Source organism: Asparagus officinalis, unplaced genomic scaffold (assembly GCF_001876935.1).
Source record: "Asparagus officinalis unplaced genomic scaffold, Aspof.V1 AsparagusV1_Un802, whole genome shotgun sequence".
NCBI lineage: Eukaryota > Viridiplantae > Streptophyta > Magnoliopsida > Asparagales > Asparagaceae > Asparagus > Asparagus officinalis.
Genome location: NW_017973061.1, coordinates 7319 through 22601, shown reverse-complemented (window position 1 = coordinate 22601; position 15283 = coordinate 7319). Strand labels below are relative to the sequence as shown.

General features: G+C 40.2%; 2 protein-coding genes and 1 pseudogene across 2 annotated transcripts; 2 read left to right on the top strand and 1 right to left on the bottom strand.

Annotated features, from left to right (window-relative positions):
- LOC109828180 overlaps positions 1-3065 on the top strand; it is a 19902-nt pseudogene extending 16837 nt beyond the window's left edge.
- Positions 3066-3830: 765 nt separating this feature from the next.
- LOC109828179 lies at positions 3831-4361 on the bottom strand. Its single transcript, XM_020395209.1, has one exon. It carries the CDS (start codon positions 4359-4361, stop codon positions 3831-3833), a length of 531 nt encoding a protein of 176 aa, XP_020250798.1.
- A 1134-nt stretch (positions 4362-5495) lies between these two features.
- LOC109828178 (putative nuclease HARBI1) lies at positions 5496-7043 on the top strand. The gene has a single exon (XM_020395208.1). The coding sequence runs from the start codon at positions 5656-5658 to the stop codon at positions 6997-6999; it is 1344 nt and encodes a 447-aa protein (XP_020250797.1). The 5' UTR covers positions 5496-5655; the 3' UTR covers positions 7000-7043.
- Positions 7044-15283: the final 8240 nt, after the last annotated feature.

Below are 15283 nucleotides of genomic sequence, written 5' to 3'. Positions count from 1 at the left end.
ATTTCTGCGTGAATCCACTATCTGGATCAATATTTACAATAGAAATCCATAGTTTTGAGGAAAAAAGAAAGGAAATTCTGAAGAGGGGGGAGAGAGAGAGACCAGTGACCACTTCCTTGGAGAATAAAATGGTTACCAATACACTTTCAAGCAAAATTTTCGAAATTGTTTTTCCATAAAATTCACGGCTTTTCAGGAAAACATTTTTATCAAGATATTTTCTGAAACAAACTGGAGATTAGGAAAGTTTGTTAGGAAGTTTTGTCACGGCTATGCCAGATGCTTTCTTTTTCCGTTTTCATGCTTTATATAAAACGAAGAGCGAAAATTTTCCTGTTTTGTTTATCGTATAGCCATAGCCCAATCCAGCGTAAGAAGGCCTACAACCCAGCCTGTAAGCCACTGAATATTTTATCTGGGCCTCTATTTGGGCCGAACTTCCCTTTTTAATTTCTAATCCAACAAAATTAATATTATTTTCCTTTATAAATTAGGGTTTAAGGAATCATTCATATTAAGGATCCGCAAAAACTCGGTAAGAAAAAGTAAAATATTCTGTACTGTTGATTATCATGTTTTTTTTTAAAAGTTTTAGTTCCAATAATAATTGTAAACTTCTTTTCTATCAATTATTCATGCTCTTTTTCCATATTTTTATGGAACATAGTATATCTAAGACACGGGTGCTGGAAAATTAGCATGTTATCAAAGATCTTTGATCAAGTAAATTTGAAAAAATAATACCCTACAATTTTTTTAGAGTTTTAATGCATATTTGGATTCATGGAGTAGATAAAAAAACAAAGAAAGATAGAAGGAGAAAGTATATTAAAAAAAGAAAAGAAAGAAAATGCTCCTTTCTAAGCTTTTAGCTAAACCTTTTGGATAATATAAGTTAATATGGAAGGATTGACAAATGGCACGATACGTCTATTTTCTTTTTTGTTTTAAAAGATTTTCTTGAGTAACCATTTAATTTGAAATATTAAACGAGAATAGATTAAGATATAATTGTTCTTTTCTATTAATTCCATATCTAAATAATTCTTCAATTTTTATTTCAATTTTGAATTACAAAAAAAATCACGATTTAAAACTGAAATAGGTTTTGGATCTCATTCAATTTAGCAACCGTGTTGCAGGTTTGGGTTTGAAACAAGGAGCCAAGCAAAGGTATTATTATGAGGTTTCTTTTAATTTAATCCTTTTTCTCATATCAAACCACAAATATTCAATCATACTTTCATCAGACCTCACATCTACATATTTTTAAAGGTAAATTTCACATAACCCTGAGCTCTAAAGATGTCACTTCATGCCATTTTAAAGGTGGTTACTAGAGAAAAAAAGCCCATTCCTATATTCCAATGATTTAAAATCCAAACTGTATATTGCAGATACTAGAAGAAATCAGTCACATCCTTTTCCAGCCACCAGCACTTAAATCATACCATTCACCAGCCAGAGTTCACTCATCTCTCCTACTCCTCCTCCATCAAAAGCATACAATATTCTGAAGCCTCAAAGATCACTGCTCATTTCTGCCAGAATTGCAAGCCAACCTCTTAAGGGAAAGGCTCAAATTTTTACCTAATGAAAAAATAATAATAATAATAATTCCCCAAGACCAAAAAAGTCATGACCATTGGAGGTGACGGATATTATGGATGGACAACTGCTCTCCATCTCTCAAACAAAAAACTAAGATGTCGATAATCAATCTCTGATTATCTCGTCGCCTACTTGATCACCAACTAGGCCTTGGCTCACTCACCCCAATCTGTTCCCTCCAGAATCGAATCAAAACATGGAAATCCCTCACTAAATAAGTCCATCAAACTCTACATTGGAGACATTTGTGACTTCTGAGTACTTGAACGACACATTCAAATCTTTCGGCCCAGATTCTGTTGTGCACTTCATCCAGCAAAGATCAGCACCATACTCAATGACAGACCAATCACAGTCCGTTTTCACTCAGCATAACAATGTGATGCTATTTGCCATCAAAGAATATATACAACGAAGATCGCCACTTAGTGAAGCTTGGTAATACGGGGTGTTGGGGGAGAAATCGGGCCCAATATAGAGTTGATGGGCCTTAACAGAAGTTAGGAATTAATTTCAACCCAAAAGCTGTATCTATCGGGTATTTACCCAAACTCCTATTTAAACTCATCATTCTTTCTTATCTTATTCGATGTGGGATTATACTCACATATTAATCACCTCAACACGGGGCATTATGGATTTCCTGATATCGACATAGAGGAAGGGTACATAACAATTACTCACAATGGGATTATGGGAGGAGTGATACATTGCCTTATCCAAAGCATAGCTTACTCATTTTATCATTTGAGTAAGGTTCAAGGTTCATATAATATTTGAGTTGCTGCTTGTAAAGCTTGGGGGGATGAAGGCTACGCACCAATTGGAACGAAGAAGTTGTTTATGGAGTTAGAACTGAGGAGACTGAGATGCATGATGATATTTGCAATAGATTTTATTGTGATGGGGTTTTGGGATTAATCTTAATAGGTTGTGTTTGAGCTGCAGTTGCACATCCCCTTACGGTACATAGAAAGGGTGGTCACTGGTCAGGTTAATTACCTTCTTATCTGGGTTTTGTCTGTATTAGTCCTCAAATGTTTACTGAAGTGCAGATGTATATATACAATAATTTTGACAAGCAATATTTGTTGCATTTACATTTGTATCATTAAACTCTACAGACCCGAGGTTTCCTGAGACATCAGGGACACAGTACAATGCGTAGAGCTCGACAACTCCAATCCAGCAAACCCCGGAGAATTCAGAGTTTTCAACCAATTCCTGAAGAATTCCCTGTCAATGAGCTCGCCGCCTTAGTCACCAATGCAGGCAAAAAGCTTGGGCTCAACGTTAAAACCATCGCAGCCTCAAATCCTCCGGTAGAAGAAGAGCATTATTACAATGCGAAGAACACAAAGCTCGTCGTTGCTGGTTTGGGTGTAGACCAAACCTCGATTCAGGCGAGGGCAGACGACGTCACGCGAGCTCGAGCAGGTTGCAGGCGAGGTTGAGTGCGGTGTAGGCGAGCTCGACGAGATCCAGGCAAGATCAACTCACAGGCGAGCTTGAGTTGGTGCAGGCGAGGTCAACGAAGTGCAGGCGAGCTCGACAAGCGTCACGCAAGGTCCAGGCGAGCGGGCGAGCTCTATGTAGGCGAGGTCGAGCGGGAGCTTTCCACAAGCGAGGTCGTCGCCAGTTGTTGCCAATTGTTGCCAGCTGCACCTAGGTTTCCCTATAAGACCATCTCCAACCCTGCGTCATTTTGACGCAAAACGGCATTTTGACGCGCTGAGAAGTCTCCAACCGGGCGTCATTTTGAGCGCTATTTTAGCGGTGATGAACAGCGCGACGCCATATTTGGCGTCGCACTGTTCATCACCCCATTACTGTTCATTTTTTTTTTCGTTTTTTTAACCTTTATGTATTTACAATTTGATCTCGGTTGGTTTTATTAAATGTATAAAACAACTCTAATAATATTTAAATTTTATAATTTTACCCCAATTGTATAATTTGGACAAAATAAATTATTTTTTAAAACTAAAAATAATGCTAAAATTTAAAAGACATGATTATTAATTATAATACTAAAATCTAGATATTAAGTAAAGTCCCATGAAATATAAAGAGCAATCCTAATACATAATTCAAATATAAATTACATATCTGAAATACATAACATATAAAAACTGACACACATAATATAAAACTTCATTAAAATAAAACATAAAATACAAACTAAACATGGAACATTTCCTGAGATGGACAAGCAACTCTCAATAATCTGGTAGATCGGGGCCAGAGTGTCCAATATCATTGAAATAATTGCCAAAATTAGAAGCAGACCATTGTTCTTGTTGATTTCTTTTTTGTATTATTTTAATCTGTTGAGCTCGAACGTACTCACGCACGTTTGGATCAGCAATGGAATTCAAATCTTTCATTATAATTTTCCATTCATCTTTATCTTTTTTCATGGCTATCTTTTCTCGTTCGATATCAAACGCTACTTGCCTGTCCAAGCTCGTCTTGTCTAACCTGTCTATAAGTCGGTTGCTGGAGGTCTCGATGGAGTCCACCACACTTGACTCATGATCATCATTTTTCCTTTTCAATTTAGCTTTTTTTACCCCAATAAGTCGTTCAGATGGAGTAAATGCTGACAGTCCAGAAGATGTTGATATAGGAGATTCCGGAGTGGGATTATCTGATTGTGACGAGTCGAGGTTCACACTTTGGGATTGTCTTCGACCAACTTGTCTTGCTGTGGGGACATCATCTTTGAATTTTTCGAAATTTTTAACCATATTCCAAACATGATCAAATTTGAAACCTTTTTTGTATTTTGGTTCTTGCATAAATAACATCTTTGCTCGAACTAACTGCAATTCATAGTGAACATCAAGTTATGTATTTCAACAATAATAATAAAATTCAGACGATAATTAATAGAATACTTACAATATCTTCATCTGAAGCACCACTTGGATTCAGATTCTCTACTTGTCTCAAGCACGCATTCAATTTCCTTACTTCATTACTTATGATTTCCATTCGAGAACGAATTGATCGGCTCGTACGCATCTCAAAATGATGCTCTCGAAGTTCATTGTATCTGTCCTCCACACGAGACCAAAATGCATCCTGAGACTGGTTTCTACTGATAATAGGGTCTTGAGAAATATCCAAGAATACTTGACAAAGGAGCACATCTTCTTTTGTAAAAAGCGGTTGGTTTGGAGATCAGAAATACTTTGAAGAAATACTTCGAATTGGGTGGTTTGAAGTAGAATTCGTGAATGTTATTTATAGCCAATCCAAATTTGTTTTTTTTTTGTTTGAATTTAAATTTGAATTTGAATTTGTCGGTGGTCAACATTTGAAATGGAATCATTTTGTACAAACTAGTCAGCTTTACACATTATCCAACGTTGTCGGTGGGAATCAATTTTTGAAATCAAGTCAGCTTTACACATTGTCCAATGTATACACAGCTCATCTCTCCTTGAATTGTGCGAAAGCTTTGTACGAGTGGGAATCAATTTTTGAAATCAGGTCAGCTTTACACATTGTCCAACGTATACACAGCTCAGCTTTCCTTGAATTGTGTGAAAGCTTTGTACGAGTGGGAATCAATTTTTAAAATCAGGTCAGCTTTACACATTGTCCAACGTATACACAGCTCAGCTCTCCTTGAATTGTGTGAAAGCTTTGTACGAGTGGGAATCAATTTTTGAAATCAGGTCAGCTTTACACATTGTCCAACGTATACACAGCTCAGCTCTCCTTGAATTGTGTGAAAGCTTTATACGAGTGGGAATCATTTTTTGAAATCAGGTCAGCTTTACACATTGTCCAACATATACAGCTAAAATCAAATTTGAATTTTGTGACAAATTGGAATTTTGTGACAAATTGATAACAGCTAGAAAGCATTTCCTAAAATCAGCTCAACTTTACACATTGTTCAATGAATACAGCTAAGCAAAGTTTTATAAATAGCATACTAGATTAGGTACATCCACACAATTACTCGTTGTTGTGTTAAAATTATTATTCTCCATTTCTGCATACTTCAGTCATTCTTTTCTTACTTCAAAAATGAATTTCGATGTTGGAGGTCCATCATACTTATCATCATCTTCATCTTCGGATGATGATAATTTTCTGTCCAATATCATTGCAGAGATTGATGAAACCGAAGAAGTAATTTGTGAGTACATCAACAACAACATGATCCTCGTTAACAATTTACGTCAACACAACTACCAACCGATCCATGGTGGCTCGATTCCCGGTCATGCAGTGATCAACCGCGATCGAGAAAATGCGCATCAGAATTTGGTCATAGATTACTTTGCCGATAATCCACGTTTTGGAGAAGATATGTTTCGTCGTCGATATCGGATGTCAAGAAGTTTGTTCCTTCGTATTGTTGATGCAGTGAAAGATCATGACTATTACTTCCAACAACGAAGTGATGGACTTGGTAGAATGGGATTATCACCGTTACAGAAAGTAACAGCTGTTTTTCGCATGTTGGCATACGGTCTACCAGCTGATGCTACGGACGAATACGTTAAAATAGGTGAGTCAACAGCAATTGAAAGTATGACAAAATTTTGTCGTGCTATGGTGGAAATATTCGCAGAGCGGTATCTACGAACACCTAACGCTAACGATATTGCTAGGCTACTCTATATTGGAAAAAAACGTGGTTTTCCAGGAATGTTAGGAAGTCTTGATTGTATGCATTGGAAATGGAAAAATTGTCCAACAGCATGGTCTGGGCAATACACAGGACGTAGTGGGTCACCAACTATTATCCTCGAAGCTGTGGCAGATTATGATCTTTGGATATGGCACGCATATTTTGGTATGCCAGGCACCAATAATGATATCAATGTGCTGGAGTCATCTAATCTTTTCTCTAACCTAGCTCAAGGTATTGCTCCTCCCGCTCACTATGTTATTCAAGGAAAAGAGTATAATATGGGTTATTATTTAGCTGATGGTATATATCCGAAATGGGCTACTATTGTACAAACAATCCAACAGCCACAAGGTAGGAAGAAAAAATATTTTGCCATGAAACAGGAAGCATGTAGAAAAGATGTAGAACGTGCGTTCGGAGTTCTCCAATCACGATTTGCAATCGTGGCAGGATCAGCACGTTTTTGGAAAAAACATGTATTACATGACATAATGACTGCATGCATTATTATGCACAATATGATAATCGAGGATGAACGTGATCTTTATGCACCAATTCAAGAAGTGAGGGAAGCACCAACACCAGAAGTTGATATGGTAGCAGATGAAACTACAAGATTTACTCAATTTATTGCACGTTACGGAAAAATCAAGGATAAAGATGCCCATATTGCGCTTCGTAATGCATTGATAGATCATCTATGGGAGGAATACACTAATTCAGATAGTTAAGTGCATACTAAATTTGTAATTTTTATATTGTTGTTAATGTTTAATTATTTTCTTGTATTTTATCTTCTGTTGTATTCTTAAATGTAATATTTGCGGGTTGTTATTAATAACACCATAATCCGTGCCTCACACGCATGGGGAATTTTATCCTGAAGCCTAAGCAGGGATAAGCCAACGCCTAACACGCGTTGCCGGTTTAGTCTTTTACCGATTGAAGAAGACACCAGAATCCGAGTCTGGGGACTTTTATCCTGAATCCTAAGTAAGGATAAGTCAGCGCCTAACATGCGTTGCCGGGTAGTCTATTCCCGTAACAATGGCGAAGTCTACGTATTCAAAGTCGTAGCATCAAGTCTAAGGGAGTTCGTTCCTTTAGCACAACGTCACATGGGAACGGGTTTAAAACAATCCGCATGTAAGCCCGATTCAAACGGTAATCGGTAAGAGCACGTCAAATCCGTTGAGGGCTGAGGATTTGCCAAAAAATCCTAAGTCAATGTCTGATACACGTCGCTGTTTAGTCTTTTCACAGGAGAAAGACGAAGTCTACGTATTCAATATCGTAGCACTAAAAGGGTTAACTCTTTTAGCTTAACGTCACATGCGAAACGGACTTAAACAATCTGCATGCTAGCCCGACTCAAACGGTAGTCGGTAAAGGCCCATCAAACCCGTTGATGGCTGAGGATTTGCTAAAAATTCTATAAATGCAAGTCATTGACGCACCAGCTCCATTAGTTGGTCTCGTGACTTGAGCATCCAACAACTTCAGGATAAGATCTATACATGCAAATGAATCAGCTTTAACAGTTGGTCATGCAGCTCCGACACTTGGGACCGCCGTGCTCCAATACCTTAAGAGCTTAAATTATGTATACTCCAGAAAACGTACGAGTATAAACTGTGTTAACGTACGATGTTCGAAACCCGAGGGTCAACGCCGGTCAACGCGTAACCCTAGGTCAACGCCATTCAACGCGTTGCTCGATGACACGAGCCAAACTCAACTCATCGGTTTTAGATTTGAGACTTCGACGACGGCCAGGCGATAAACGCAGCGCCGGAAGGACTTCGGCTATTCGTCAAAGCATCGAATAGACCGAAAATCGAAGGAGCCAAGAGTTGAAGCTAACTACAGGTCCTTTACACCAATCGAAGGCTGGACCAATCATATCCAAAGTATTCCAGCCTCTTCTATAAAAGAAACGAGTCTGGAACGCTTTAGAGGGGGTATCTGTAGGCATCGAAAATTACCTATAGGTCTCCACGAACAGCTCATAGCTAAGAGAAGATGATGAACATCACCATCTGGTTCACAGAAGCTTGATTGACGTCGACGAACGCTTGAAGTGAATCGGCAAACTATGTGAAGCAACGGAGTTTCAGAATAATAAAGATACGAACTGATCGGGAGCCCCGTGTCACTTACAAAAGACGAAATGCCCTTCGTGTCTCATTTATTCCACAGATGATCTAATTATTGGAGATTATAGAACTCCTCATCGGCTTTCCAACGCACTTTGAATCGCTTAAATCTGAGTTCGGATGAAAAAGTTATGACGAAAATGGACAAGTGTGCAAAACAAAATGTCTCAGCCCGAGCCGAGACATCCAAGGGTGTCTCGGAACTTGTGGATCTATTTTGACCATGATTTGTTTTGAATCTGAAGAAACTCAAAACGGGAAAATTGTAGATATTTTTGTCAAGTTTCCAACCCATCTGGAATCAGGTCATTTGGAGGTCATATGAGGAAGTTATGCCTAAAATAGCGCCGAGACACCCAAAGGTGTCTCGGACCTGGCCGAGACACCCAAAGGTGTCTCGGAACTTGTGAAGCTGTTTTAACCATGATCCCGTTAGAATCTGAAGAAACTCAAACATGAAAGTTATAGCTCTCTTTGTCAGCTTTCCAACACATCTTGAATCACTCAAATTCGAGTTCAGATGAAAGAATTAGAGCCAAAATATTAAATAGGGTACAGACTGTCTCGCACTTGGGACGTGTTTTTGACGGTTTTCGATCAGTTTTAACCGCTCCGTTATCCCCTCAAGCCTATAAATACAAGCCTTAGGCCCCTCATTTTTTGAAGATCTGGAATTTTCGTGCCTCGGCGAAGCCCTGCCGGATTGAAGACTTAAAGTGCACAGATTTCAAGAGAGGAGGAGGAGAGATCGGATCTAGTTCTTCAACGCAAGAGAGTTCTTCGTCAGATCTACATCACCCGCACCCAATGCTTAGTATTATCCCGTTGTGATAATACTAAGAAGAGCAAATATCTCGTTTTTATCGAGATAGGCGCTACAGTTTTCTCGATCCCTTCGCGGATAGACGAAGCTCTGCCGCGGCGAAGCCCTGCCGGATTATCTGATCGACGGTGGTCCACGGATAAACCCCGGCACAGGCAAAGACACTCACGCAAGCAGAAGACCGATGAACGATCTCTGTAGTTCTTCAACGCAAGAGAGTTCTTCGTCAGATCTACATCACCCGCACCCAATCCTTAGTATTATCCAGTTGTGGTAATACTAAGAAGAGCAAATATCTCGCTTTTATCGAGATAGGCGCTACAGTTTTCTCGATCCCTTCGCGGATAGACGAAGCTCTGCCCAATTTTTCAGCAATCAGATCTGATCGACGGTGGTTCACGGATAAACCCCGGCACAGGCAAAGACACCCACGCAAGCAGAAGACCGATAAACGATCTCTGCGTTTGTTTGATAAAGTTGTAAACTTTTTATTTTCATTGTGTAAGGAGATCTTATAAAAAGATCAACTTTTTATTTCATTCGAGTTTATTGTAACGACTAAAGTTGTAATAGATTCGATAACAATGGAAACATCAACTTTCACCGCAAACAAACTGGCGACCACAGTGGGAGCCAACAGCTTCGCTGCCGAAGCTGTCGTGCCGCAGCCGACGATCAAGATCCCGGTGCTCGAAGAGGTCGAATACGAGTTCGACCAGCAGAAGTTCGAGGAGTATGTCTCCGAAACCTAAGCCGAGACATTTCCGCAAAAGAAGAGCAGCTGTCCAAAATGATGAATTCCCTGAAGTCACCATCAACGTGGCTGATAAAAGAAAGTCTAAGCGGCATTCAAGTGACTCAAATCCCGACTTTTCCCTGAGAGGAAAAGTCAATCCAAGAATTGCTCAAAGGATGTCTCGACTCCAATTAGGAGCCATCAGATGCAGAGATTACAAAAGAATGCAAGAAGGAATGTCCTCGGAGGATGAATTCTCGAACACTTATTCTGCAATCGCTTCTGATGATACAATGTCTAGCACAGGACAAACCAGAGAAGTACTCACGATCACCTCTGATCAATTTGCTCAAATACTTCAAGAAGCTCTAGCCAAACAACGTGAAGAAATTAGAGCTGAAGTGAAGACAGAAATGAAGTTGGCTATCCAACAAATGAGAGAACTGTTAACTCAACAGCCTCAACCTCCTGAGTCCAATCAGCGATTTGAATCCAGCCACCACACTCGGAATGTTGTAGATGACAGTGATCCAGAGGTGGATGAAGTCATTATGGCTGATACACCTCCCAATGACAATAACGCTGGGGGTGGTTTAACGGATCCTCCCAATAACGATATTGGGGGTGGTTCAATAGCACCTCTCACTGGGGGTGGTCCAATTATCTTTACTCGACATCATTCAGAAAGAAATGAAGACGATGACGGGAAAATGCAAAAACTTGAAGACAAAATCAATGCTTTGATGACGGCTCAAGAAGTTAAGAAGACGGGTATTCCATGTCCTTATCCGAGGGAATGGGATTCAATACCATACCCGACCAAATTCAATCTGATTAACTTCACACCGTTTGAAGGGAAGAGTTCGCCGATTCAACACTTGATTTATTTCAAGTCTCATTTGGGCATGATCTCTGGAAACGAGGCTTTAATGGTCCGGTCATTCGTTGGCACCCTTCGTGGGCCCGCCTTCGATTGGTACCGACGGCTCAAGCCAGGGAGCATCAATTGCTGGGATGACATGGAAAGTTTGTTCCTCAGCAACTTCTTCGATGATGACACCGAAGTGTCAATCGGAACCCTTTTGGAGGAGAAGCAAAAAGACGGAGAGTCAGTTGACAACTTTGTCAAACGTTTCCGTAACAAAGCAATGAATTGCAGAGATCCTATCACGAAGGAGTTCATCCTGCAAACATGCCACAATAACCTCTCCATAGATGTCCTGGAAGCTCTGGGGGTTGTGCCATCCACAACTTGGAAGGAGTTAAAATCTCGGGGTGAACAAGCTGAGCACTTTCTTAAAAGAAAGAAAGCTGAGAGAGGCCAACCAATGACATCTGCAATCATTGAGAATGCGACTCTCGATCCGAGGTTTCAAAAGGAATATTCTTTCGAAGATGATGAAGCTCCAGCCATCTTGGAATACCTCCTCGCTAATGACAAAATCGAGCTACCACCTATTAAAGATCAGGATGGAGCTAAGAGGATTACGGATCCAAACTACTGTGCGTACCACAGAAGGGTTCTTCATCCCACCGAGATTTGCTTTGGACTCAAAAACAAGATCCAAGCCCTAATTGACTCCGGCGTCATAACGACGAAAGAAGTCGAGTAAAGACGACCATACAACTCCAGTGGGTGCACGAGTATAAACTGTTTCCCCACACTCCAAAGAGTATATGAGTATAAACTGCTTCTCGATTATCCAACTGAGTACAATGTTAAACCCGGTTTCGCAAAGGAAGCTGGGGGTGGATGATTTATATAACGGGAAGTTCCTGGAGAATCTTATATTCTTAAGGATAACCCGAACATGCGACTGAGGATAACGTACTCCTCGTTACACCCAGTTTTGCAAAGAAAGCTGGGGGTGGATAATTCATGTAACGGGAAGTTCCCGGAAGAATGTTAAATGTAATATTCTTAGGGATAACCCCGATCATTATGAACAAAGTGATAAACACTAAACTCCTACTATGACTTCCGAATACTCTTTTGCTGAGATGAGATTCGATCACCTCTTTAGATCAATCTTCCCTCACAAAATTCCCATTTTGGTCAAACCTTTAAACAGTTAGGACCAAAGCCAAAATCCCCTCTCGATTCGTTCCATGAACGAGAGGTCCACAAATTGAACGATCAAACCTTTAAACAGTTAGGATCGTCTCAAATTCCCATCTTGGTCAAACCTTTAAACAGTTAGGACCAAAGCCAAAATCCCCTCTCGATTCGTTCCATGAACGAGAGGTCCACAAATTGAACGATCAAACCTTTAAACAGTTAGGATCGTCTCAAATTCCCATCTTGGTCAAACCTTTAAACAGTTAGGACCAAAGCCAAAATCCCCTCTCGATTCGTTCCATGAACGAGAGGTCCACAAATTGAACGATCAAACCTTTAAACAGTTAGGATCGTCTCAAATTCCCATCTTGGTCAAACCTTTAAACAGTTAGGACCAAAGCCAAAATCCCCTCTCGATTCGTTCCATGAACGAGAGGTCCACAAATTGAACGATCAAACCTTTAAACAGTTAGGATCGTCTCAAATTCCCATCTTGGTCAAACCTTTAAACAGTTAGGACCAAAGCCAAAATCCCCTCTCGATTCGTTCCATGAACGAGAGGTCCACAAATTGAACGATCAAACCTTTAAACAGTTAGGATCGTCTCAAATTCCCATCTTGGTCAAACCTTTAAACAGTTAGGACCAAAGCCAAAATCCCCTCTCGATTCGTTCCATGAACGAGAGGTCCACAAATTGAACGATCAAACCTTTAAACAGTTAGGATCGTCTCAAATTCCCATCTTGGTCAAACCTTTAAACAGTTAGGACCAAAGCCAAAATCCCCTCTCGATTCGTTCCATGAACGAGAGGTCCACAAATTGAACGATCAAACCTTTAAACAGTTAGGATCGTCTCAAATTCCCATCTTGGTCAAACCTTTAAACAGTTAGGACCAAAGCCAAAATCCCCTCTCGATTCGTTCCATGAACGAGAGGTCCACAAATTGAACGATCAAACCTTTAAACAGTTAGGATCGTCTCAAATTCCCATCTTGGTCAAACCTTTAAACAGTTAGGACCAAAGCCAAAATCCCCTCTCGATTCGTTCCATGAACGAGAGGTCCACAAATTGAACGATCAAACCTTTAAACAGTTAGGATCGTCTCAAATTCCCATCTTGGTCAAACCTTTAAACAGTTAGGACCAAAGCCAAAATCCCCTCTCGATTCGTTCCATGAACGAGAGGTCCACAAATTGAACGATCAAACCTTTAAACAGTTAGGATCGTCTCAAATTCCCATCTTGGTCAAACCTTTAAACAGTTAGGACCAAAGCCAAAATCCCCTCTCGATTCGTTCCATGAACGAGAGGTCCACAAATTGAACGATCAAACCTTTAAACAGTTAGGATCGTCTCAAATTCCCATCTTGGTCAAACCTTTAAACAGTTAGGACCAAAGCCAAAATCCCCTCTCGATTCGTTCCATGAACGAGAGGTCCACAAATTGAACGATCAAACCTTTAAACAGTTAGGATCGTCTCAAATTCCCATCTTGGTCAAACCTTTAAACAGTTAGGACCAAAGCCAAAATCCCCTCTCGATTCGTTCCATGAACGAGAGGTCCACAAATTGAACGATCAAACCTTTAAACAGTTAGGATCGTCTCAAATTCCCATCTTGGTCAAACCTTTAAACAGTTAGGACCAAAGCCAAAATCCCCTCTCGATTCGTTCCATGAACGAGAGGTCCACAAATTGAACGATCAAACCTTTAAACAGTTAGGATCGTCTCAAATTCCCATCTTGGTCAAACCTTTAAACAGTTAGGACCAAAGCCAAAATCCCCTCTCGATTCGTTCCATGAACGAGAGGTCCACAAATTGAACGATCAAACCTTTAAACAGTTAGGATCGTCTCAAATTCCCATCTTGGTCAAACCTTTAAACAGTTAGGACCAAAGCCAAAATCCCCTCTCGATTCGTTCCATGAACGAGAGGTCCACAAATTGAACGATCAAACCTTTAAACAGTTAGGATCGTCTCAAATTCCCATCTTGGTCAAACCTTTAAACAGTTAGGACCAAAGCCAAAATCCCCTCTCGATTCGTTCCATGAACGAGAGGTCCACAAATTGAACGATCAAACCTTTAAACAGTTAGGATCGTCTCAAATTCCCATCTTGGTCAAACCTTTAAACAGTTAGGACCAAAGCCAAAATCCCCTCTCGATTCGTTCCATGAACGAGAGGTCCACAAATTGAACGATCAAACCTTTAAACAGTTAGGATCGTCTCAAATTCCCATCTTGGTCAAACCTTTAAACAGTTAGGACCAAAGCCAAAATCCCCTCTCGATTCGTTCCATGAACGAGAGGTCCACAAATTGAACGATCAAACCTTTAAACAGTTAGGATCGTCTCAAATTCCCATCTTGGTCAAACCTTTAAACAGTTAGGACCAAAGCCAAAATCCCCTCTCGATTCGTTCCATGAACGAGAGGTCCACAAATTGAACGATCAAACCTTTAAACAGTTAGGATCGTCTCAAATTCCCATCTTGGTCAAACCTTTAAACAGTTAGGACCAAAGCCAAAATCCCCTCTCGATTCGTTCCATGAACGAGAGGTCCACAAATTGAACGATCAAACCTTTAAACAGTTAGGATCGTCTCAAATTCCCATCTTGGTCAAACCTTTAAACAGTTAGGACCAAAGCCAAAATCCCCTCTCGATTCGTTCCATGAACGAGAGGTCCACAAATTGAACGATCAAACCTTTAAACAGTTAGGATCGTCTCAAATTCCCATCTTGGTCAAACCTTTAAACAGTTAGGACCAAAGCCAAAATCCCCTCTCGATTCGTTCCATGAACGAGAGGTCCACAAATTGAACGATCAAACCTTTAAACAGTTAGGATCGTCTCAAATTCCCATCTTGGTCAAACCTTTAAACAGTTAGGACCAAAGCCAAAATCCCCTCTCGATTCGTTCCATGAACGAGAGGTCCACAAATTGAACGATCAAACCTTTAAACAGTTAGGATCGTCTCAAATTCCCATCTTGGTCAAACCTTTAAACAGTTAGGACCAAAGCCAAAATCCCCTCTCGATTCGTTCCATGAACGAGAGGTCCACAAATTGAACGATCAAACCTTTAAACAGTTAGGATCGTCTCAAATTCCCATCTTGGTCAAACCTTTAAACAGTTAGGACCAAAGCCAAAATCCCCTCTCGATTCGTTCCATGAACGAGAGGTCCACAAATTGAACGATCAAACCTTTAAACAGTTAGGATCGTCTCAAATTCCCA